Source organism: Cupressus sempervirens, chromosome 6, assembly GCF_028749045.1.
Source record: "Cupressus sempervirens isolate cs-2001-9-10 chromosome 6, ASM2874904v1, whole genome shotgun sequence".
In the NCBI taxonomy this organism is placed as follows: domain Eukaryota; kingdom Viridiplantae; phylum Streptophyta; class Pinopsida; order Cupressales; family Cupressaceae; genus Cupressus; species Cupressus sempervirens.
In genome coordinates this window covers 117,987,824-118,015,638 of record NC_143123.1, presented here as the reverse complement: position 1 = coordinate 118,015,638, position 27,815 = coordinate 117,987,824, and the positions used below count along the sequence as shown (strand labels likewise).

The 27,815-nt window shown below is 34.3% G+C and overlaps 1 protein-coding gene and 1 pseudogene across 2 annotated transcripts in view; both read right to left on the bottom strand.

Annotated features, from left to right (window-relative positions):
* Positions 1 to 22,241, bottom strand: part of LOC149551502 (serine/arginine-rich splicing factor RSZ21-like) — a 30,056-nt gene extending 7,815 nt beyond the window's left edge. Inside the window, exons 1-3 of one of the 2 annotated variants that reach the window (XM_089786995.1) lie at positions 21,898 to 22,241; positions 13,740 to 13,828; positions 11,274 to 11,484 (exon numbers count right to left, since the gene is read on the bottom strand). In XM_089786995.1, coding sequence (XP_089643121.1) covers positions 11,274 to 11,484; positions 13,740 to 13,828; positions 21,898 to 21,986 — 389 coding nt within the window. In that variant the 5' untranslated portion in view covers positions 21,987 to 22,241. The remainder of the gene's footprint in view (positions 1 to 11,273; positions 11,485 to 13,739; positions 13,829 to 21,897) is intronic. The other variant, XM_089786993.1, reaches the window with a different exon arrangement.
* On the bottom strand, positions 121 to 9,526 carry LOC149551503 (uncharacterized; annotated as a pseudogene).
* Positions 22,242 to 27,815: the final 5,574 nt, after the last annotated feature.

The following is a 27,815-nucleotide window of genomic DNA, read 5'->3' as shown; positions in this document are numbered from 1 at the left end:
TTGAGGAGTAGAAGCTCAAGGAGAAGCTCGAGGAGTGGAAGCTCAAGGAGAAGCTTGATATCATCTTGTGGGTGTTGTAAGGATCTTCAAGTATAATAAAATTTCTTGTGAAGCATTTTTTTATTGGTCTCCATATTGTTGCTTTCTTGATTGTGAGTGGGTAAGGGTGGTGTGGCCCTCTATCAATACTACACCTTGCATCGCGCCTTGATCCATCGTCTCGACCTTCGAGCTTGAAGAAACTTCATGTCACCTCGAATGGTGCATGCGAACAAAACTGTAGCTCCGATACAAGTTGGGAGTTAATCCGCAAGGCATGGTGTGATGTACTATTCCATCGGCTTCTTTAGATCTTTGTGCACGCAAACCAAAGAATGCCCCCTCGAATGTGATCACTGCACCTTTTCATTTCCTCTTAGATCCTCAGCCACCGAGCTCTTGTCCACCTCTATAACCCTAACGACTTGAGTAGATTCATAATCAACTGCAACCAAAGATTCATAATTTTTACGATCTACAACAATGGCAACTTCTAGCTTGGGAAAAGATTCAACATTTCCAAATGTAACTCATCCTTCAACGGGGATAAGATCGACTCTACAAACAAGACAAGTAATGTGAGAACACACCCACATGTCGATGCACTCAGGATAAAAAGCATGACTACCTTTCGGAAGCAGCCAGAGCATTTCCTTGTCTTGGAAATCAATTAAACATATGGCGCACTTGAATCCTTTAGCTAGAGCTCTCAATAATGGCTTTATCTAGTCCATGGGTCACTTCTCTGATCAAATCCTCAACATTATTTTGACCTCCACCAAACCCTACTCAGCCCAACCTTCTTGCACCATCCCCGAGAAGCGATGGATGTAGATCAAGAAGTTTTTTGACAACTATTTTCCCGACGTGAGTCAATTTCCAATTGGAGGCAACTCCAAAGGGAAAGCCTATCGGCTAATAACAACTACTCGTCAGGGACATCACTGAAGTAGAGAATTGGACACAACCAAGGCAAGTAGAGAAGCGTATCTTGGTATAGAGATTCCAATATGAATTGTCGATACAGCATATAGGATGCACAAAATATTTCAAAGACACAAATACATACAGCTGATAATATTGATATTTCTCTATGATAGCAAATCATCGAGAAAATAGGTGTCAGAATTGTACCTGAATCAAATCATCTGAAATCAAGTTGCATGTAACCATGGTGATTCTCATTGGGTATGGTGACTTACATGAAGATTCCAGCAGCAACAAAATTTTATCTACATTTTTGTTAACCTTTTTCCTTTCTTGAGCCCTAAATGACCATCCAAAAATATCTTTTAATGCCAACTGCCACTTAAAACAAAAATCCTGCCATGTGCAACAAAGAATATTGAAAATGCAATTTGATTTGTTATAAATGGCGTCATTTCTTATTTGTTCATTTTTTCCTAAATGAGCTCAAAATTCAAATAAACAAACACTACAGTATTTTATTTTATCTTCTCATCATTTGTCTTGTTTTAAATGGGCCACTTTTGAAGTTGCAAAAATTTCCTTGCCAGAAATATTCTTCGCATCATTTGTGGATTATAGTTTCCAAAGAACAGGAGATTACTTTTCCCAAAAATAAGGATGTAAGGTTGCAAAAATTCCCACATGAGAAATTTGCACATCTAGCTCTATGCAATGCACCCCAGCTCTTTGGATTTAAGTATTACGAAGTAATTGGTAAAATACTTGCTTAATATTAACAAAGACCGAGAGCTCAATATATACAAAAGAATGAAATAATGTTTCCTTTGGAAACAATCATAAAGAATAGAAACTTTCTATTCTAGCTGAAAGAAAACAAACAGTTATCTACAGCCTGACTAAATATTACAAACATTCTAATATTTACAATAAATTACAAATAGATAACCATTAACTTATAAAAGACATTGTCTATTATCATAATACCCTCACTTAATAGTTAATCTATCCACAACACCAAGATGTCCTCTGAATTTGAAAAATTTATTAGGACCAAGAGGCTTGGTGAAAATGTCTGCAATCTAATCCATTGTAGGAACATATTGCAAATCTATTGTCTCGTCTTCAACCAATTGTCGTATGTAGTGATAATGAACATCCACATGCTTGGTCGTTCATGGAAGACCGGATTCCGTGCTAATTTGATAACGTCTTCATTGTCAACAAACAAAGTGGTCAGTCCTGTTGGTGACATCTACATGTCCCCAAATAGTTATCTATAGCCTAACTAAATATTACAAATATTCTAATATTTACAATAAATTACAAATAGGTAGCCATGAACTAAAACTAGTCCCTTTCTATTATCGAAATACCTTCCCTTAATGGTTAATCTATCCGCAACACCAAGTTATCCTCTGAATTTGACAAGTTTATCAAGACCAAGAGGCTTGGTGAGAATGTCTGTAGTCCGATCCATTGTAAGAAAATACTGCAAAGCTATTGTCTCATCTTCAACCAGCTATCGTATGTATTGATTGTGAACATCCATATGCTTGGTCCGTTCATGGAAGACTGGATTCCGTGCTAATTTTATAATGCCTTCATTATCAACAAACAAAGTGGTCAGTCCTACTGGTGACATTTGCATATCCCCAAGCATCTCACAAAGCCAAACAACTTCACATCTTGCCTTAACAATCCCTTTGTATTCAGCCTCTATGGAGGAGAGAGAAATTGGCTGTTGCTTCTTACTAGTCCATGTGACGGCACCAGATCCCAAACTGAACACGTATCCAGAAGTCGACATTTTATTGTCAACGAAGCCTGTCCAATCTGAATCCGTGAATCCACTGAGTCTAGGATTAGAACTCTGAGAGTAAAGAAGTCCATAATTTGAAGTGCCCTTCACATAACGAAGCACATGGTTTGCTTCCATCCAATGATTAGCCTTGGGAGTTGTCATAAAGCGTGAGAGGTAATTGACTATGAAGCTAATATCAAGCCTCGTAGCAAAGAGGTAGATGAGGCTGCCTACTAGTTGCCTGTATGTAGTATCATCAACGAAAGGAGAATCAAACTTGGTTGATAGTTTGAGATCTTTCTCCATGGGTGTAGATGCAAGCTTGCATATGGAATTTGTTTAATAGAACCCAAGCATATTGAACTGAGAGATGAATATACTAGAAGATTGTTGCCAAACCTCAACAGCTAGGCAATAGTGCATGAGCCCAAGGTCAGACATATCAAAGACTGGCATAAATTTTGTTTGATTCCCTGAATCAAAGATAGTAAACTGCCAATGATGATCAAATCATCCACATAAATAATCAGAAGAATAATGTCACTGTCAGTTATCTTGATGTACAAATTTGAGTCTGAAGAACTCCTCTGGAAGCCTTAATCACTGAGGTATTTGTCAATTTTCATGCACCATGACCTAGGGGCCTACTTCAATCCATTAAGAGCTTTCACCAATCTGAGACCCTGATGTTCTTTACCAACAACCTTAAAACCAGGAGGTTGCGTCATGTAGACCTCTTCTTGTAGGTCACCATTCAGGAAAGCACTCTTAACGTCCATCTAATGGACCTTCCAACCAAACTGTGTTGCCATAGCTAGGACTAATATGATTGTGCTCATCTTTGCAGTAAGAGCAAAGGTCTCCTCATAATCAATGCCCTAACGCTGAGAAAAGCCCTTCGCAACTAAACGAGCTTTGTACTTGTTCAAAGTACCATCAAATTTGCAGCCAATGGGTTTCTTCCCTGGTGGAAGATCAAAAAGGACCCGGGTGTTATTCTTCAGCAAGCTCTTGTGTTCAAATGTCATGGCATGTTCCCACTCTAGACAACCTCAAAATATGTTTGAGGATCAAATACACTATGAATGTTGGCCGTAAGAGCAAAATTAATTGACTCTATAGGTTTGCCCTTTTTCCAAGTTGTTCTCCCATCAATGATCTCATCATCACGAAGATCAGCAAGCGTCTTAGCCCACCACTTAGGTTGAACAGGAGAAAGACCAACATTAGTATCAAGAGATGGTCTATGATCAAGTTCCTCATCAGAAGAATTTGAATCAAACTCACGTGAAGCATCTACAAACCTAGGATCACCGGAATAACTGGATTTGCATGAGCTACTAGAGCCCTTCCATTAGGTGGACCTAATGGAAGTCGAACTCACAAATCATGAGCCTTCATAGGCTGATCTGTTGGATCGGGAATAGGAGAAACAAGTGTGAAAGGGCCTCGTTGCTCATCAAAGACTACATCACGACTATATAAGAGACGAGATGTCTCAGTATCTATCAAGCAGTAGCCTTTGTGGAGACTACTGTATCCAACAAGCGTAAATTTCTACCTCTTGGCATCCCACTTGGTGCATGACGCATCAAGGATCTAAACAAAAGCAAGAGAGCCAAAATCCTTAAGGTGATTGATTCTAGGCTTCCGACCTAACCAAGCCTCTTTCGAAGTCTCACCTTTGACCGCCACTGTGGATGACCGATTCAAAGATAAACTGCAGTGTTAACTGCTTCTGCCCATAATTTCTTCGGAACATGTTTGTGTTTGAGCATGGATCGAATCATCTCAGGTTTTTTTCCCAACATTCAACTACATTGTACTATTGTGGTGTGTGGGGTGTGATTAACAGGTGTTTGATGCCATGAGTATCCAAGAAGCTAAAGTCCTTAGAACAAAATTCCCCTCTCCCCATTATCTAGTCTAAGAGTAATAATAGATTTCCTTACTCTTTTTCAACTAAAGGTTTAAACTTCTAAAATACAAGAAATGCATATGATTTCTTTTAAAGAAAATATACCCACATTTTTCTATTCAAATCAACAAACAACAGAAAATACTTGGACCCAAGCACAAAAGGAGTGGCCATAGGGTTGCAGATATCAGAATGAACAAGCTAAAGTACCTGAGAAGCTTGCCATGAATGGCCACTGGTGAAAGGTGTGCGATGTTGCTTCCTAGCCTAGCATGCATCACAAACTCCAAGTTATTGAGTTTGAATCTCTAGCAAACCAACGACAAGCTCTTCCCGAGCAAGTTGAGAGAGATATGCACATTTAAGTGCCCATATCGTTGATGCCAAAGCGTGCTAACAAAAAACTGCTTAGCAATCATAGCTAACTCCTAGGAATCACCAAAATCAGTGACCATGATCCTCAAGACCCCACTACAACAATAGATCGAGTCACCTTATTACTGATGGTACACTGATGTGAACTAGAGGTGACATCCAACTGTTGAGAGTGTCGTAGCAACTAACTGGTTGAGAGTAGATTTAGGTCCAATCTGAATGTTGCCTTTGTCGACAACGGTGTATTCTTCTCCACCACCAAAAATAACAAAATCTAAATAAGACTGGTAGTTAGTGAATCAGTCTCTACGATGGCTAAAATGACGAGAGGCATATGAATCAATACACCAGACAAACGACTTCACATGATCTATGGGTCTTTAAGTCATGAAGGCGTAATAGGCAAATTTCGTTTGCTCAGTGTGCTCTGCACCATTAACTTTGGGCTTGAAACTTGACTGCTTGTTGGGTAGCTAAGCGTTTCCGACATTCAACCTTCATGTGACCAAACTTGTGCCAATAGTTGCATTGAATGTTCTCCTGTCGGGAGCCTTTTGAAGCTGAAACAGAGGACTTCTACTAAGAAGATTGATGAGACTTGTCTTTATCCTTCTAAAAGGATTTAGCAGCAAAGGCTTGCTCTGTGGAGGTGGAGTCAGAATTGCTAACGAACTGTACTTTCCACCTATCTTGCTGAAGCGGGAGTGTGCAGAGATTTGTGAATTTGATGAACACCAAAGAAGTGATGTTGAGAGTCTCAATAAAATGCTCATAGAACTTGGGTAAACTCCTGAGAGTGACGACCACAATGTCCTCTTCCTCCATCTTGCAACTAATGGCAAGCCACTGATCACGGATTTTCTGAATCCTATTCAGGTGAGCCTAGAGTGATGTTCACTCATCCATGATAATATAAAACACAGTGTTCTTTACAAAGAAAGCTCTGCTTTTGTCACTAGTCTCGTGAAGATTGTTGAGATGCACCCATATCTCGGTGTCTTGCCAAGTGAAATATGAGAAAGCTGATCAACTACGAATAATTTGAGAAGCATCACCGACTCGATTTTTCAAATCCCATGTATCATGTTCAGTACCAAGGGCAATCGGTCGTTGTGTAACACTGAGAACAATCTGATCAATATTCCGATATTCAAAAATTGTTATTATTCATTGCTTCCAAGTGCCATAATTTTGACTGTTGAATTTTGAAATGCTCTCGAGCAAAATATTTGTCAAAGATGTCATAGCACATTTTTCAATGAAGGGGTACCCAGAAGAGAGCTCAAAAAACCTAGAAAGAATATGTTGTCAATTTTCAATTCCACTGGCTCAATAATTGAGGCACCCAAAAAAAATTGAAAAAAACCCAATTGAGCTCTCAAAAAACCCACCACGAAACTGTGATCAGCAAAAATATTCGAGCCCAAAAATTAGGGTTTTTTAACAAAACCTTAGTCAATGGCCATGGAGGAAAAAGTTGCAGGGAAAAAAAGCAAATGCAGGCAAAAAGACGTCCGATTTTTCCAAGAATAGGGGCATTTTGGGCTAAGACAGCACAAATGATGAAGAGTAGAAACCAAAAATGGAGACTTTTCACCCTAATAATTGTGATTTTAGCAGGTGCACGACCAACAAAATACGTCTAAAAAGACAGGTTGTGGTTCCACTTAAGAGGAAAAAGTTGCATGAAAAAAAACCGAATGCAGGCAGAAAGACGTCTGATTTTTCCAAGAATAGGGGCATTCTTGCTAAGACGACACAGATGATGAAGAGTAGACACCAAAAATGGAAACTTTTCCCCCTAAAAATTGTGCTTTAAGTAGGCGCACGACCAGCAAAAAACGTTGAAAAAGACAGCACCAAAAAACATCAATGGCGACCTTAAACCAGGTCATGGTTCCACTTAAAAACCAAGAGAAGACCATTCTTCAACCCCAAGACATTGCAAACAGGGGGATCTTCCTGAAAATTGCAAATTTAGCCAGATTTTTCACAGAAAATGTGTATTTCCTATATGTAGATTTGCACAAAAAACGTGATTTATAGCATTCGAATTTTTAAGGTAAAAAACCTAAGTGGGTTGTAGAGAAAGAGACTGAAATAACTTCAAAAAATTTGAACAGATAATTTCAAAATAAATTATCAAAAACAATTTAAGCATTTGGTTCTGATACCATATTATGAAGTAATTGGTGAAATACTTACTTAATATTAACAGAGACTAAGAGGTCAATGTATAAAAAAGAATGAAATACTTCCTTGGAAAATGAACGTAAAGAATAGAAACTTTCTATTCTAGCTCAAAAAAAACAAATAGTTATCTACAACCTAACTAAATATTAGAAACATTCTAATATTTACAATAAATTACAAAGAGATAACCATTAACTAATAATAGACGTTATCTATTATCATAATATTAAGTTGCACCATTCACATTTGGAAATTTGCAAAACTTCAAATGTTCTAAGCAGTGCATATAAATCATCATATACAAAAAAATTTAAAATCTAGAGTTACAATAATTTTTTTAGAAAAAGATCTCTCTTAGCTTTCTATAAAAATTTATGTTGGAAAATTTTGGCCAGCCAAACTATAAGATTTTTATTCTAATGAAAATTTAAATGAGTAAGGAATGAATTTTCAAAATACGTAGAAAAACACAGAAAAGAAATAGAGTTGAAATAAAGACATGCAGAGCAAATAAAAATGAGAGCAGGAGTGTCTAGGTGTTGAAACCTAAGCTGCCAATTTGGATTCCGGTATGGATTCAGGTTCAAAATTCGCCAAATTTTTTGGGGGGTTGGAATCATATTTGTTTTAGGTTCATCCATACAAGTTTTTTTCTAAAATGTACATATGTATGTATATATATGTGTGTGTGTGTACATATGTATATGTGTGTGTGTGCAGCAGCAAATAAGTTCATACATAAATTAAGGCAAGAAGTTTTTCCTTTCATTCACAAATGCACAAATGTCATATAAAACAAACAAACCTTTTGGTCTTTTTAGTGGTCACTTTAGGGTTGGAGGGTCACATGTTACAAGATTCAAGAATTCGCAAATTAACGAATTTTCAAATGATTGATTGATTAACAGAGGAACAAATGTGTTCCTTATATAGAATTACAAAGACGTTGTTTCTTTAAAAGAAACAACGTAGACTGAAGAGAAATTAGAAACAAAACTGAAGACAGGATAGGAAACATTCCTATCTGGACTGAAGACAAAAGAGACAGGATAGGAAACATTCCTATCTAGTCTGAAAGACGGACTACAGACAAGTAGTTGATCATTATAGAAAGTATAAGATATTATCTTAATACCCTCCCTTAATGGTCAACGTACGAATGTCGGAACAGTTTGGGATAACTGAGACCCTCCCTGGATCTACAGAATGTTGAAACCAAGAAGTTTTGCCAGAAGAGTGCTATGATTCAAAACAAATTGCAATTACAAAACTTCATTTTTGTGGAAAAAATGGTAAAACCCAGAATCTCATGCAACCTTTCGTATTACAGACAACATGAAATGATTTTTGAGGAGATAATCAACAAACCCAGAAAAAAAATAGAAACAAATTCAGAAAGCGAAAAATGCAGCTTCACCTTGATCAAGAAGCTCAACAACTTGTGTTGTTCGTTGGGAAGCATTTTGCCTTGCTTGAATAGCCAAACGTTTCCGGCACTCGAACTTCATATGGCCAAATTTGTGACAGTAATTACACTGTACATTTTGCTTCGTAGAGCCATCCAAGGATTGAGCAGAAGGTTGATGCTGGGAAGGCTAAGAAGATTGATGGTTGCCGATGTTCTATTGAAAAGATTTTGTAGCAAATGCCTGCTCTGAGGAGGTTGTAGAAGCACTACTACCAAACTGTTGCTTCCAACGATCTTGCTATAGAAGTTTGGTGCATATTTCTGGAAACTTCAAATCAACATTAGTTGATGTAATGTTGAGTGTTTATATGAAGTGCTCATAGGACGATGGTAGACTTTTCAAAGTGATGACTACCATATCCTCTCCCTCCATTTTCCAACCAATAGCTTTGAGCTGATCGCAGATGTCCTTAATCTTTGTCAGATGCTCTTGCAAGGACATACGTTCATCCATCATAATTGAGAACAGTTGATTATTCAAAACGAATGCCGTACTTTTGTCAGATGTTTCATGCAGCTCCTTCAGATATTTCCATATTTCTGCAGCCGACTTGCCAGAAGGAATCTGCAGTAGCTGATCATCAATAATAGAGAGCTTGAGAAGCATAACAGCCTCTCGATTGCGATCATCAAACTTCTCCTGTTCTGCTTGGTCAGAAGTTGAACGAGTCTTTGTGCCTAGAACAAGCTCATCCAAACGACGATACTCGAAGATGGTTAACATGTGCTGCTTCCAGTGGTTATAATTGTGGCCATTGAATCGTAGACTGCCCTCCAACATCAGATTAGTCAAAGATGCCATTTGCATGAAGTTTGAGGCAATGTTGAGGCTGACCTAGGAAAAAATGACAAGTACCCAAAAGAGTAGACGAAAAACCCAGAAGGAATCTAAAGTTGGATTTCAAATCCGTCAGCTCGAAAATCAAGGCACGAAAAATGAGGTACCCAAAAAATTCTGACGAAGACCCAGATGAGGTCTCGAAAAACCCACCAAAAATTTGAAAACAAAAAAAAAAATTCGAGCCCAAAAAATAGGATTTCAAAAAAAAGGCCCTGGCTGAAAAAAAAACTCATAATTCTTGATAATAATGGCAAGTTTTCTTCAAGGATCGATGTGCATGGACGAATGGGGCTAGAGTGTGCTAAACAAACACCAAAAAATGGCGTGAGTTTGCAAAGCTGAACGCAGAAAACTATCTGCAAAAAACTATACGTTTTTTTATTACTGCTCCCATTTTTCACTAGCGGAGGGTCTCGGTTTTGCATCTGCCCTTAAAAAACTGCAAACTTGAACAGGCGAACTGTCTGTAATTGAGCTGAAATCAAAAAACCCCTACAACTACAACATGAGCCTCCAAATTGTGCAGATGTAAGCTAAAGACGCGAAAATGGAATGTACAAAAAAAAAACGATAGGTAAAATGTCTGAAAAAAACGTGAGCAAAAAAATGACCAGAGCAAAAGAAATCACGATTTGCAAAGAATTTCGGGTAAAAGAAATTGCGATTTGCAGATAGCATACGAGAATGGCAAAAAACGAACACAATTTTCACTCAATTTGCAGATCCGAGTTCGGGAAAATCTCCAGGCAAAAAAACCCTAGGTGGGTTTTACAAAAATTTGACTTGAAATAATTTTGGAAAAATTTAAACAAATAATTTCAAGAAGAAATTATAAATTTTAAAATTTATGTCTTAGCTCTGATACCATGTTACAAGATTCAAGAATTGGTAGATTAATGGATTTCCGGATGATTGATTGATTAACAAAGGAACAAATGTGTTCCTTATAAAGAATTACAAGGAACGTAGACTGAAGACGAAATTAGAAACAAAACTGAAGACAGGATAGGAAACATTCCTATCTGGACTGAAGACAAAAGAGACAGGATAGGAAACATTCCTATCTAGACTGAAAGACGGACTTCAGACAAGTAGTTGATCATTATAGAAAGTATAAGATATTATCTTAATATCACATAGACCTAATTTAGCAAAAATCTTTCTGAAAAAGTCAATAAAAATGATATTTTCAGTCAAATTCGTTTTAGGTTATTCTGTCCAAATCAAGTCTTCCAAATTCATCCAAAATTCTTACAAGGTTCTTCTGAGAATTTTGGGTGAATTTACCTGACTGTGGCAGAATTTTTGAGCGAATTTGAACCGAATCTGACTTTGCAGCAAACCAATGTTCAAATTTCATCTTCCAGGAGCAATCTGGTAACTTGGGTTGAAACCCCAAGGGACAGCACTAACTACAATATTTTCAATAATATAATTTACAAATAATTTAAATTGACGTTCTCAATTCTTTATACAATTATATACTTCAAACTTAAACACAAAAATAAACTTCAGGAGGTATTATCCACATTGTTGTCCCTTAAAGAAGATTTAATTTTATATTTACAATGAATATGAACTTCAACAAAATGTTCAAAGCTTTCATAAACTAATAATATGATAAGATGTGAACAGTTTTCATTCAAGCTGGTACTAATTTTTCACCAAATGAACTTCGACAAAATGTTTGAAATTCCATAAATCATACCTCTTCCCATAACTTGGGCTCCGACGATACCTTGGACTACGACTTCTAGGACGGCCACCATAGTCTGCCCTGCTTGATCGTAGATAACACTCACGTGCAAAGTGGCCAGATTCTCCACATTTATAGCAGCTAAGATCATCTCCTCTTCCACGACCCCCACGTGCACCTCCACCAGAACTGCGGGAAAGCTCAACCCTCCAATCATTCTTACCTGCAATGAGACAATTTAACATAGAACATTTTAAAACTTATCAGCAAACAATAACATTGCAATAATCTAAAAAGACTTCATATACTGGTAAGTTTCATATGTAACAAATAGAACCTGCTTGACAATATACATTGGCGTCCTTGGTAATCACCATAAACAATCTAGATCCCTTTCAAGGCGACTAACATGCCTAACTTAAGACTGAGTGGATTCACATCAATTTATTTCTAAAGCAGAAAATATTCCAGGAATGGCATGTAACATACTGGTATTCATTTTGGTATTGGAATTGTTATTATTCACCAGAAAAATCCACCTGCTATATGTTAGAAATAGCTTAAGACTTCATATACCTCAAGCAAATATACCCAGTATGTTTTACTATCTGCAATGAAATAACAGTTTGTTTCATTGAAGGAAATTGACATCTGCAAGTGCTAGAATATTGTAAAAACATTTGAATCTATGTGATTTGTTTCATTAAAGGTCAAATTGACTTCTGCAAATGCTAGAAAATTGTAGAAACTTCTGAATCTATGTGCCATAGAACCAAAGGAGCACAATGTATATGAGAAAAGCACCAAGGAATTTATCAAAAAGCAATAAATAAGCTTACTTTTAACTAAATGACTTGATGCCAGTATCAAAAAGCAATAAATAAGCTTACTCTTAACTAAATGACTTGATGCCAGTTTAGGTTACTTGGGATGAATTGATGAAGTTTAATTCTTTGATTGTTTCAAATATTGCAAGCAGATTCAAACATAGGTAAACGACCCAAATGATAAATCACAAAATGCTATAGCCAATAGAACAATAAGAACATGATATTTCATGGTAAAATACCAACTGCAACCTGCATTTCTTTAATATTATTCATCCATCAGATTGAAGAGGAACCATTTCTCTCGTAAAACAAGAACCCAATTATCTGATAAAAAGAAAATGTAAACAGCACTCAGATCCAATGATAAGTAGTTCCCTACTTGCACCTAATGAATCACAATGAAATGAAAACTAACAACAAACTTAATGTTGCAAAATGATAACATAACACTGTTTTGAGAGAATGGATTTACTACAGGATTAGTCTATAGTATCAAAACAATTTTAGGCAAAGAAACATAAACAGGTGTAGTAAGCATCAACCTGAAAATACACCAGATATTATGATTCTGGAATCTACATTGGTAAATAATCTCAAATGATACAAAATACATATACTAGGAAAATACAAAATATATATACTGAGAGGGGCCCCATGAATCCCAACAATTTAAAATGTTAGATGTTTGATACAAAAAACAACATACATTTTAGTCTCGAATCCTGACTTCTGCACCTATATTAATGTCAAGCATTATAGAGTGCTTTTGCATCGCAATAAATTCTTAGTTTTGTGAATAAATCACAGTTGTGATCACAAGTCGAAAAGCCTAATACCTTTTTATAACAGAATATGTACAAATCAATTCCTTTATTACATCGTAAATATAATCATTACAAATGTTCAAATGTGGCATCTACTTATTGAGAATTGGACAAACAAGTCACAAAGTTAACAATCGGAGACTTTCAGATGACCACTTATGAATTCAGTTCCTGAGACAATAACAAACTCAATACTTTGAAATTGGAATCTTGACAACAATAATTTGTTAAAAATGGTGGAGATTAACATGAAAATGCATATCATGACTTTCTGTCTTTGCAAAAGACCCTTGAATATTATACAATTCATTCACCCAAGAATATTTTATTCACATAATTAATGATAGTAAAAACTAAACACATGCTCAACCACTCCATGTAGTATGTCCCAAACAAGAAGTGACAAAAATAATTACAGCTACAACAAGGAAACATGTGTAGCATAATAATCCCAAACAAGAAGTAACAAAACAATTATTCATATAATTAATGAAAATAAAACTAATCATATGCTCAACCACTCCATGTGGCATAATAAGCCCAAACAGGAGTAACAAAAATAATCATAGCTATAACAAAAAAAAAAGTTAAAACAATAAACCAAAGATATATTTACAGACGAAATCAGCATAACTTTACAAGAATAGACCAATATCAAATACTTCATATTCTGAAAAAGAAAAAAAATAAAAAGAACTTTGTGGTAATCAACCTACAAATAGAAAATACTTTATAATTTACTTTATCCAAGTATAAAAGAGAACATAACAATTTTCATATTGTAACATTTAAAACTGCATCATAATAAAATAACAAAATCATACCATTCAAACCCCGTACAGCATCATTTGCATCCCTCCGATCCTCAAATTCAATGAAAGCAAAGCCAGGTGGTTTCCGAGCTACCCACACACTGCAAATTGTAAGATGGATTACACAGAAAAAGCAGTTATAATAGGCAACATCCCATTCATTCAAGTGTAAAATCAACGTACACTTTCCCTTCATGAAATTATATCTACAAAACAAATGTCAACTGAAAATTTCAAATAACATTAAGATAGAGACAAATTTTGTATTTCTAGTTCAATGTGATTACAAAAATCTAAAACATTGTTAATTCAACAAGAAAAGTTTACACATTAGAGACCGGCCATCAAATCCAAATTTGGAACTTGATATTTTGGATTTCCTGCTTCCATTACGTCAATCAGAAACAAACACTTTAATCTGAGATTGACTAAGCTCAAAGCTGAGGAGATCTAAAACACTATTTCTAAATTTGAGTTCTCCTCTGATCTAAGCATCTAGGACAAAGAAATAGAAATCAATCACTGCAAAAACTCAGATCCTTGTAGATATCTGAATTCTAGCTTTTCATCTTGAATCACCCTACAATTGAGAAAATATAAAAACTATCCTCGAAAATTTATCACAAGTAATGTCTGAAAGTCCCACACTAATTCCAAGGCAGATTCCATTAAAAAAGAACAGATATTTCCACACAGTTGAAGATGAGTTTCAAAAATAAGATAAAGAAGACTAACATGTAGCCATGCATAAATAAGAGTCACACAGAACTGATACCAGATCTCTTGTATTAAAGAAAGCTCACTCCTATGCATGGAAAAAGTGGCTAGCAGAAGCGTATCGTTTCCTTGTATATTTCTCAGTACAAACAAAAAGATTAGATGTTTGAATTTCTCAAAAATATAATCGTCAAACGATTGGGAACACAAAATATGCAGAAAAATGAGAGGGGGAGAGAGAGAGAGAGTGAGAGAGAGATCTAATAAGTAATGTTTTGTATTTAAAGTCGTCCTAATTGCATGAGGACTAAGAAAACAAAAGTCGAGGACCGTATGCCATGAATTCTGAAATATGAATTTTTCTGCTTAATTTTCAAATCTCTAATTACAATATAAACGGCATAATGTGTTACTGTATATTTGAATATTTAACTATTTTGTAACTTTTACATTGTAGCTTTCCATTCATTTTGGCACTAGCAACAATTAGGCATCATTCAGCCCACATTTACCAACCTTTGTACCAATTAAATGTGTGAAAACTGGAGAAACAATCTTAGAAACTCGCCTCCTTTATAATTCAGACAGTGAAACAGTTAAATCACTCAGTTCACTAGCATCTCCTTCATGCTCAGATCCAGAAAACATCACCCCCCAATGCTTGTGCCATTTTCAAATTTTAGGTTTTGGCTCTATAAAATCATTGTAACCCTATAACATACACTGTCATCCAATATTATCTAGCACAATCTCATTTATAAAGCTAAACTTCGCTCATTTGATAAGGTTCATTGGATTCACTTGATTTTCACTCAATTGCTCACTCTATTCTTGCTCAAGTTATCTGAAATCGTTTATGTTGGCTTGGCTCCAAACATGTTCTAGAGGTAGTAAATAAACATAGAGGATGTTATGGTAAAGACTGGAAGCCCAAATTGTGCAACAAAGCCATTTAACACCTTGAATCCTTCTCCTCTCTTCAGTCCCCTCCCATGAATCCTCCTATTTCCCTCCAACCACAAGCTTCATCCATTTCTCCCTATTCCTTTCATGACATTGCTCAAACCATTAGCATTTTCTTACTATGCAGATTTAAAAGCCTTTCCTTATTTCTTTTTTCTCTATTTTCTAAATTGTGTTATTTTGTCCAAAGGGTTTAGCTTGGTTGAAGCAATGAATTATCATTGTGGAAACTGAGTCAAATCCCAAGAGGAACATCTTTGTGGAATTCTAAGTTGTGACTCTTGGTCTTCCAAATTCAGTTTCTAGTGTGGTTGCTCATAAGGAGCTAGATTTTGTCTTAGTTTGATGATTGAGTAATAAATAGACTTGTAATGGTTTCATGTTGTTGCTCAAATGAGCACAAGGTTTGTATTCGACCTATAATATAAAAATTGTGTGATCTCCCCTACCCTCTTTCCTTCATTGCCTAGGGTTTGTATTCTAAACACTTACTCTTCTGCACACACCACAATAGACACCTACACTATGGTTCATACACTCTAAGCATTCCTATCTGCTATGGATAAGGCTGTAAAAAGCCAAATAGAGGACTGAGTGAGGCAGTTATCCATAATGCACACTCAAAATTTCTTCTCCCCAACTTTCGCTCAGTATTGCTGTTCTGGATCATGATGCTCAAATTTTGCATGGATAATGACAACAGAGAAAATTAGCAAGCATTTCCAAAAATATTGAATGCCATTGGACTCGTGGACAGCAGAATCAAGAAAGACAACAACTCCCAAGTGCAAACAGCGACACCCATTTCTAATTCTCATTCCCAACTCTCATATCTACAGTTTTAACAGACATGCCTGACCTTTTTATCAGTTATTCTCCAGTAGCATAGTTCCCATTCCTAACTCTCATGTCTACAGTTTTAAATTTAATAAGTGTAGCATTTACTTTTGATTTGAACAACATAAAAATCTGGTTTAATTCATTGCTAAATACACAGAAAGAGGATTTGTTATTTCCATGAAAAACTTTGAGAAGCTAAAATTTACTCCTTCACTTGATTCAACTTCAAAGTTCAAACTCTAAAAGTCAATTATAAAATTCAAATGCCACTAGAAAAAATCCAAAATAGTGTACATAAACATAAATATAAAATAAAACAAAAACCAAATATATAAAAATAAATTACTGAAATATGAGAAGGTTAATAAAATAAGAAAAAGAAAAAACCAGATTAGAAGAAAGAACGAAATAAATTAACAATATTTAGGCTAATATTGAAGGAAAATGACTCTTTATCTTATGCGGCACAATAGTTAACACTTTGTTTTGCTGGGAAATGAGAAAAATAAGAAAGATATACAATGGAAGAGAATATCAGGATATTAATATTAATTAGTGTTACATAAGGAGATATAGTGTAGTCGAAGAATGAAAGTGCACTAATTATAACTGTAGGAAATCAACTTGTGAAATTTGCTGCAATGCAAATCATAAACATAAAAAAAATGTGAGGAAAGCACAAAATCATGAGAAACATTTGAAGAACACAAAGAGGTGCTACACCCACAAAAATTACAATGATATGCAGACAACAAATGAAGAAGACAAGAATGTGGGATCCTGTCAAAAGACCCAAAAGATTCTCTGTTTATTCTTATTTTGCTTTAGCCTTTTTCAGAAGAAACAACTTGAAGTAAGAAAATAACAAGCAAATACATGGAAAAGCTTGTGCTAAGTTACCAAATCGGCACATGTACAAACCAATTCTGGGTACAAAATGTCACAGAATAAGATTCTCAGTGGAATTGTCCATAGATGAGACTAGGGGATACTTTAGGTTTACTTTTTATTTTTTAACTTGTGCTATATAAGTGGTTTAACTAATTTTATGTTTACTTTTTAGTTTTTTATTTGATGGAATTTTGGAATTTTATTAAATTTAACATTATCTCTTAATAATTAATAATCTTGAAATTATTTTAATAAGGCAAACTGTTATCAAATGTCAATTAAACTAGTATTAAATAGAATCTTATATTTTTTATTGTATGATTTGTTAATATATATAATTTTATTAATTGGAATTTTTATAATTATTTATATTAATCAGGAGCGCCCTATCCAATAGCAGCTGAACCACCTGTGCCAGAAGCAGCTGAACCACCTATTCCAGGAACAGAAGTCGCATTCCTCAAATGGGCTGAAGGTGATCTAGGTTGGACAGCTTGGTTTCTAATCAGTAGTCAACCATAAGCAGGATGAAGAATCTTCTATATGATGATTTGATAGATCGACATTTTGTGTCTAACCTTGAAACACTTTGTATCTTGCTGTAATTATTTTAGCAAGACATAGTTTAGATACTCTCGGTGGTGTAGTAAAGTCACATTGTAGCAACATGTAATGCAAATATAGGAGATGTACGATGCCTATCTTATATTTAATTAAAAATAAATATGAGGTAAAAATATTTTTAGGTTTACCTTTTAGCTTTTAATTTATTGGAACTTTATTAAATTTAACATTATTTGTTACTAATTAATAATCTTGCAATTATTTTAATAAAGCCTACTCTTGTTAAATGTCAATTAAATTACCATTGAACTAGTATTAAATAGAATTATATTTTTTTACTTGTATGGTTCTTAATATATATTATTTATTGGGGATCACCTTGAGGTATAGTAGTGTTGTGGTTGAACTGATAATGGTGCAACCAAGGTTTAAATCTCCGCTTGGCCCAAAAAATAGTGTTAATGCTGGTTGGATCCACCAAGGTTGTCCTGCTTGTGGAGATAAGGACAATGTTAATGCTGATGGATTGGTAAGTGTGAAAGGAGATGGAGATTATCGTGTTCATGCCGAACGGCGTTGGAGCCGATGGCGATGGAGATGATGGTGTTAATGCATGTCCAGCTCTCTGACTGTCACTGGACTAGGAGTGCTCACAGACCCTGTACCGGACCCATGCTGGGAGTGTGTTGGGTGCATCCCTTGGGCTCGAAGACCCTGCTGGGATTCAGTGCTTGCAGGTCTTGGGTTGGATTCAGGGGATGAGGTCCCCAGATTTGTGCCCTCACTGGTTCGTAGCTCCACTCAAAAGCAAAATATTTCCGATCAAATATATATATATATATATATATATATATATATATAATTTTATTAATTGGTATTAATATAAATAAGGAGCACCCCGTCCAATAGCAGCCGACCTATCCATGGCAGGAACAGAAGTTGTAGTCCTCAGATGGACTAAAGGTGATCTAGGTTGAACAGCTTGATTTGTGAAGGTAATCATTAATCAATTATAAGCAGGATGAAAAATCTGCTATATGATGACTTGACAGATGGACATTTTGAATCTAAATTTGAAACATTTTGTACCTTGCTGTAATTATTTTGTGAAAATCTCTTGGACATGATATAGTTTAGAGACTCGCCGTGGTATAGTAAAGTCAGAATGTACCAATCCAAATTTTGGAGATGTATGGTACCTCTTTTATATTTAAAACAAAATAAAAATTATAATTTTAAAGTATTAATTAATTATATTAAATATATCATAGAGATAGTATATAACCATATATCATTATTATGAATTTGATATGTTTTTATACAAACATATTCAAAACATACCCAAGTCTTCAAAAAAAAATTGTCATACCCATGTAGCGTATCCACATATCCATGTGCATATCAGTACCCAATTCTGCAGCTTAGGGCCACTTGTGCAATGAAAAAAAAGAAAGATAGAAACTCTCACTATTTTCCAGATTCCTAGTATATTAAAAAAATTCAGGAAACTTGGGACACCAACCAAAACATATCATGATATATTGTGATATTTTCCTGATATCTGCTTTCCTGAATCGAACATTACAAGTCCACTCAGAACAAGTTCACAATAATTCAGACAAATTGTCATGTCTAAATAAGCACAAAGTCAATGAAATAAAAAGGAACTCATTGCAAAAACATGCACAGTGATAAAACAAAAATCTTAATATTGATTATACAAACATGAGACAAGTATCAAGCCAGTATCAACATTTTACTTCATTTATAAAATTTCACTGAAAACAAGACAATTTGCCAGATAATCATGAAATCGTTTGATACAAAACATTTGTTCTACATTGAAAAGATTGAAGAGGGAAGAGGGCCAGGTCCTTTCCTGACAACTGCAACCACTCTTCCTTACACAAAAAAGCACTCTACATCCTGGCTTGTAGATCTTTGCCCCCATCTTGACAATGATCTATTCAATCCTTTAAACAGTTTCCAGTTCCACATTCTTTTCCTCCTACCCAGATGAAGGGTAACAAAATCTAAACTTCAAATAACTAATCTAATTTTAGGTCTAATCATGTCATGGATTGAATATGTCATTAAAAGCAAGCCTTCAGCATCTTATAGCATGCCCTCTGGATTTGTTACCACCACATGTTCTTTGTTTTTTATGGAAAGAATTCCTTTTCTAAGTGTGTTTCAGGCTTCTTTATTTATTTTTATTTAAAGATTATACCAAAATTTGGTAAAATCAATAAGCATGCCTACCTAATTTTAAAAAAGAATCCAATTCCCTATTTCAACTGTGCTTCTTTTCCATTGTGGTCCACTTCAATATGGCGTTAGCAGCCTAATGATTCACTCCAATTCTCCATATTCAATTGACAACTAACAAGTAGGTCAGCCTGTACATGTAATGAAGTTCAGCCACAGAATAGTAATCACTTTTGCCGAAGGTTGCATGGAACTAAACTTGTCCCAAGGACCAAACTTCGAAAGTTATTTTACAGGGATTGGTTGTTTATAGACTCAACTCTTTGATGATTCAAAAGTCCAACTTAAATTCAATAAAAACCATATTCACAGCTTCAAGAAAAATGTTCCAATATGTCAAACATTAAGGCACACATGAAGACATCTTGATACCCAGAAAAACAAAGCCATCAAGGAATCTCCGCATATTCTTTCAATGGACCAGTCAAATCAATAGCTTTCAAGCTTCTTTCTCAAGAATGTAAACAGCACCATGTTAGAGGAAACATATGGTAAGCAGAGGAAAAATATCACTAAGTTATTTCAATAAACCAGTCATATAAGTAAATCTCAAGCTTCATTCTCAAGAATTGCCATTCCGGTTATGAATGTATTGCTCAACAGATTATTTCAGAAATGCACGGCATGAATCCAAGACTTAAGCAAACAGCAATAAGAATCAAATATTTGATAACTGTCGCTTGCATAAAAACAAATGGAAGGAAGCTTGAATACATGATAAAGGTAGGATAGCTTCTCTAGCACTGCCAAATGGTAGCTAAATTGGTAGTTAATGGAGGGAGCAAGCTTTTAAGATAGAAGCCCAGATAATACAATTCTCAAATTTCTCCATCTCGAAGACTGCAGCCATAATGCTTGTCTGATTTTGCAGATTCGCTGATTGGGATGTTGCTACCCCATCCAGGGCATATGGAAAGTGTGCCAATTTACAGCAAGGTGTTTGTTTGCACCTGGTATCATATACAAATACATAGATTCCACTGGAACAAACCTTCAACCTTCAGTTTTCCATCCATGCCCTGTGGCATTATCCTAATTCCTATCTACATGACACTCGTAGGATTTTGGAAGTACCAAAATTCACTCTTGTGCATTCCTGTGATCCTCTCGCCCCTTAAAAGTAGACTTTGCGAAACATGGCTGAAAACTATTTTACCGCTTTAGTCAAAAGGAAAGGTTACTCTATGACGGAATATACAATGATAGCAATTAAAATAAAGGTTTTGAAACATCGTGTTACAATCTACAATACTGAAGAGAAAGGGGATTTTGACAAGGAGTTTACAACATAAGAACGCTCGAACCTTTTTCTTTGCATGAATTTAAAGAATTATATTTTTATTATGTTCTCATTTTTTAACAAGAAAGCCTTGGCATAATTCTCAGGCGTTATCTATTTTGTGTAGTGTTCCGATATCCAAGTGATCTATGATTAGCAAAAGAAGGTAAGGTAAATGCAGTTTTAGAGGTCGCTGCGAAGACAAACAATCAATCGCGTATGATGGCCTCTTATGCAAGGATTCGTGAAGGGAATTGTTTTATTCATTTACCTTCAATTGTTTCGTGGTTTAAAGCACTATCTCCCTAACTGTTCAAGTGTCTCACATTCATTGAGGATTACGCATGTATTTACCATCTAGCCAGTTACTCTACGAACCTGCCCACATCAACTGCTGAAATAACATAGCCCTAAGGTCAAAGGTGAATGCAATGAATAGCAGGGACGAAATATCGATCGACATGAGATTTTCGTTCATGCTACATTGCATTGCATCTCAGTACACAGTCTAAGGCCTCAGATTCGAAGATATAAAAAAAGAGGGAATATTAGTAGTCAAACACAATACATAAAACCCTAGGAACCCTATATAAGTGGTTAAACCTTCGTACAATCCCTATCTTGTGGAAAGGAGCGAGAAAACCCCACCTGCGTAGTACGCCAAAGACTCTGAACTCATCTTCCAGGTCCCGCTCGGTAACACGGGGATCCAAGTTCCCCACGTATATGCGAGCCATTCCTTCTCGGCTTGACTAACTTTCAACAACCTCTTCCAAGACAAATAACGGTAAGATTTTAGGCAAACCCTCCTGTGGATCGCTTGGCCGATTTCTGTATCAGATTTGATAGAAAATGCTCATGTGAAGAAATAAATATAGGACCAGAGAAATGAGCTTCACTCCGAATGTACAGTGGAATTTCAGAAACAGGAGAAAATGGGTTGACAATAAATTGTTCCACAAGATTTTTGAAGTCCAATTAACGACAACCATGTGGCATCGTGAGGCTTCATGAAAAGCTTATAGCATTATTTTGGAACGCCAGATCATATGTGAAAAAAGGTGATTTTTTCTTTATTTTTTAACTTATTTGTATATAGGTACGTTTAATTTATTTGGATGAATATTTCTTAATAGGTATATATATGATTTATCTAATTTGATTATTTAACTATATCTTAAATAAATCTCTCTAAAGAAATGCCGGTAGATATCTACTACAAAATAATTATAATTTAATTTACTACATCTAAAATAATTTATATTTTCTTTATCTCAATTTATTTAGTTTTATTTAGTTTTTTACTAATTTAAGTTTTTTATTTTAATTTCTTTAAAAATGGATGATTTATATCTTCAAATATTATAATTTAAACGGATATTTAATGTGGTATTTATTAAATTATTTTAAAAAGTATATTCTATTTATAATAAGATTTAAACTTTTGACATGTAGATAGTTGTCAAATTTAACCTAGAAGAATAAAAGTTAACATTAACATGCTCACACCATCCCACTCCCCCATTCTACCATTGTAGAATGACTATCGGCATTAATTATCTTGACATGCTTCGACAATTTGAAATTAGTCTATTTCTTAATATGTATGAATTATCTGTGAGTTTACTCTCATTTTATCTAATTTGATTATTTAATTATTTTGACATGCTTCTACAATCTTAAATTAGTCTTTTTATGTAAAAAATAAATTTCAATTAGTTTAATTCACCATTTCATTTTGAGTTGACCAAATGTACAATTGATATAATTTAGAGTTATGTCTAGCATTTAAAAGCATTCAATAAATCTATTATAGTCATCAAGTGGATTTAAGCAACCATTCATCCTAGAACATTAAGGACTTGATTGATAATGAGGCATTATGATCCGTACATTAAAAGTGTAGCACGTATTATTCTAGGGTTCTTACTCATTGTTCTTGTAAGAATTTGCCTAAGGAAAAAAATTAAAATGACAAAGATCTAGAAGCTCAATTGATAGCACAAATGTGTGTGTGTGTGTGTGTGTGTGTGTGTGTGTGTGTGTGTGAGAGAGAGAGTGAGTGAGAGAGAGAGAGAGAGAGAGAGAGAGAGAGAGAATGATATGATCAAATGATTGATTCAATATTGATCAAATAATTATGGATGCCCAAATCATGAAATAAAATGTAGATGTGTCTAAACATAAAATCACAAGGTTAGACAAAGATGAGTGATTAAATAAATGATCAAACAATTGGTCACCAATAATTAGTCACCCAAGCAAGCTACTAAATGAATAATCAATTATTATTTTAATCATGTTAATGTATTATTTAACTTTTTAATAAATTTTATAACTCATTGATGGAGTTTTTTTCCTATCAATATAACATTATTAGTTAACTTCCTTGAATATCTACTCAATCGACATTGAACTAGAAATGAACTCAAAATAACCTCAATTTGCACCTAAACTCCTCAAAATCTATTCATGAATTCCTAAAATCTTATTTATACATTAAAAAAATAGGTGAGAGTCATTTAGTTATAATAGAACATTTCAACTTACTAGGAAAAAATGGTTCATTTCTATCATTAAATAATTTATATCGATATCAATTTAAAATGTAATAGGCAACACAAGTGTATTTGATACAAGACTTGATTATCTTCCCCATAAGATTTTTCTTTATAGGATTATATAATATGTATAATTTATGTAAACAATGTTTCCAACTTTCTCCTTGATTATTCCAAAATAAGATCTTTATAACAAGGTATAGAGAAAAAATCAATAGCTTTCCCAAGGCTTATATTTGTAAAGACAAAAGCTAGGTTAGTTATTGCATTTTCATAATTCATACCATAGAGGAAATGCAATTAAATATTAACACACTTAAAAGACACTAATTAAACTATATTTCTCGAGAATTTGTTTGATTTATATTTAGAAAATGAACACATAAAACATATTTTATATTACAATAAAATACAATGAAAGAGAAGGGAAATTATCAAACATTGGTTAAGCTATAACTTTTAGCAACTAAAGTTGTTGAGTGGGTGTTCCTTTGTTTCTCTAAAATTTCATACTTCTTTCAAATACACATCTTGCAACTTTGAGTTATCATTTTCTAGATTGACCTACTTGTGGGGATCTTGTAAAGTTTTTGAGGGCATGTGTGTCTCATTTGTTATGAATAAACCTTATAGGATTTAAATGTAAATTATTTTTGTACTATGTGAAAAAACATTCAAAGGGAAAGAGTAGCCATATAATGTAGACCTAAAAATAGATATATATTGAACTATCTAACAAATACTAGTATATATCTTATTGTTATGAATAAACTTTATAAAATTAAAATGATAAATTGTTTTTATACTTTTTGAAAATGATATTAAGAAAAGAATATGGTGTTATTTTAAGCGAAAATTTTGAGTTTTGTAACATGAAAGAATTGATTGAAGTCTAATATAAGGAAAATAAAAAGTGTAAAAGTTTAAAACAAACCTTGAACTTTGATGTGTCTTTCTCACTATATAACTGTATAAGAAATTTCCAATATTTTATTATATTTAAAAATATTTGTTATCACGTTTACTTTTTCTATGATGGCATAGATCCAAATTGGTACCCCTAAATCCCAATGGTAGTCTTTGATAACCTTGGCACCGTCATGTTTGTTTGTGAGGGAGACAAAAGAAGAGGAGGTGGTGGGCGAGAAGAGTAAGAAGGACATTGGAGGTTGGATGGCAGTTGTGGGGTACAAGGTTTGAGCTAGGGTGGATGACCATCTAGAGATTAAAATGTTTGATGATCAATTCAAAATGGACTTTGTCTTGAAGGGTTTGGGCTATCAATTTTTTTAACAAGAAAACTACACAAACTTTATCATGGATTTACAAAATTAAAATTTTGAGAATAGATAGCTTATGGCCACCAGAAAGGCTAACAAGGTTAAAGTCTTTGGTAAGGATTTAATGGGCTGGGTAAATCCTAAATAGGTTGATGGTTCTATTTGGGATGATGAAAAGGATGATTTTAAAATGCCTAGTAGTTAAGGTATAAATGATTTGGAGGAGCATTCAAGGTTTGTATATCATCGTTGGGAGTTATAGCTTTTTGGTTGAAGAATCGAGGGTTGAGGTTATGAAGATTATGTGTAATGGTATCTAGGGCAAGGGCCTAATTGTTGAGTTTAAATTGGGAGAGTCAAGGTTTGGGGGCTCTTGAAGTGCATCTTTCTAGACACTCAAGAAGGTATTTCTCACAAGAGCTATGACCGATATGTTTCTTACAAGCCTTGCAACAAAGGGGAGGCTTCATTCTACTAGGGTTCATCAACTATACATGAAGAGTAGAAGGGTTGTGATAGACTGGATATTTTACAGGGATGGAACTCTTGTTACAATGAAACATGTGGCCAATAATAACAAGGGCACATAATTGGATGTTTTGGAATTAATCTTCTTAGGGTTGGATGACAACAAGTTGTACAAGTGGGACATGAGGGTCAAGAATGGCAATGTGCACTATATTGATAGCCCCATGTTGAATTGCACAAAGGGCCATCAATTTTCAAGAGGCACCAATTTTTAGTGATTATGGGTTTGATAGCAGTAAAAATAGTATGAGCATTGTAAATAAACTTGAACGAAGGTACTAAGAGGTATGCATTTAAACCACAACATTCAAATGTATTGTAATTGTGGCTAAATTTATATTTTATAAGATACAAAGTCATAATATTAGACTTAGACTTTGAGTGTTAATTTATGTTTGTCCTTGTGGTGGTAAATAACAATACATATTTTTTATGTCTGCAACATTTTTAATGAGGATTGTGATTTACAGTTTTGGTGAGTTTGTTAACTCAGTTTAAGGTGTGGTTTGTGCTATCTAGATGGTTGAGAATATGTTTCATGTAATTCTTCAAGGAAATGATTGCGTGTGATATGGTTCATTTAGGATAAATAAAGTTGATTAACTTAGTTTGAGGTATGGCTTGTGCCATCTATATGATTGAATATATTTCATGTAATGCTTTACATAAATGATTATGTGTGATATGGTTCATTTGGGATAAATAAATCTAATTATTCCACTCATGCTTGTGAGATTAATAAGAAAAAAGTTTATAGTTTGTCCAAGTCTCTAAAGGTTGGGGATGGATTGGTCTTTTTTGCATTAGTGTCTATAAATATTTTATTATAAAAATAAAAACTCAACATTGAAGTATCTTATAGCTATATAACTGAATGGACACGACATCCACCACATCAACATTGATGATTAGTGATTGTTGGATAAGGATGATGACTAATAAATACTAAATTAAATATGAAATATTAGAATGGAAATCCAATATTGAAATATGAAATGCAATTGATCCCTTGACACCAAGATACAAGCCCTCTGAGAAAAGCTTTTATTATTAAATAATATTGATAAACAGATACCATAAGATAAGAAAATAATGGAAATAATGTATAGTTGTTAGCATTAGTTGATTAACTTAATTTATTAACTCTTTTTAGTTAGAGCTAGGGTTAAAGGATCGTAGACAACTAGTTGTAGAGCTTATTGTTGAGCATTAATAGTGAATCCAAGCTATTACCATCATATTTAGCTTGAGAATGACATGGAAATTTGATCCCTATAATGACTCAACCACCTGCATCAATTTCACTATAGTTGTGGTATTCGCTTTCTTTTGTTTCATTCAATTAGGAAAACAAAGTTTGAATGAATGTGGGAGGTGCAGGATAAATAATAGACAAATTCTTAACTTCCTTTGGTTTTTGTGATTGATGAGTTTAAAAATCTTGCCAAATCCATTGATGATCCTTCTTGGGTGGCTGAGTGATGTTTTTTTTATTTATCAACACATTTGATCTCACCTAAGCCTATTAAATGACCCAAACCTAAAACTGCACTTTTTACACCATAAAATGTAAATTTCTAAATGTTGAGAATATTCACTTCTTCTATTTGATGTATAGTTCAATTGTAGAATTAGTAGTTTCATGTAATTAATGAAGATACAACAATGAAAGTTTGTAGTCATAGATATTATTCTTGTAGTATTATAGAATCAGGTCATAGCCATTTTAGAGGAATATCATTATAATCAATAATTTTAGAGTACCTCACGCCTTGAATTATATATAGGCTTCAGGTAACATCAGTATTGAATAGGTGCTTATTATGCTAGCCAAACAATATTATTATTTTAGTGTTGAAAGAAACTTTAGTAGTATAGGTGATTGTCTCCTTATTTGTAGCAGCTTGATTAGAACTAGACTTTTTAGACACCTTGAAGTCATGTTGTGAACATAAATGCCTACAAAGCTCAACTTAGCATCCACTAATGTCATCATGCAAGGAAAAGATGATGCAATGCAGAAAGTGAATTGTTTATACAAAAGTAATCCTTCCTTAAGGTCCAACACAAGGTCATAGATGAGTCACAATGCCAAACAAATTAGTAATAGAAGAAATATAGAATTCATAGTAGTGTCAAAATACACCACATGCAAGGTTCTGTTCCCCAATTAGGCTCAGCCTGCATGGAAGAAAAG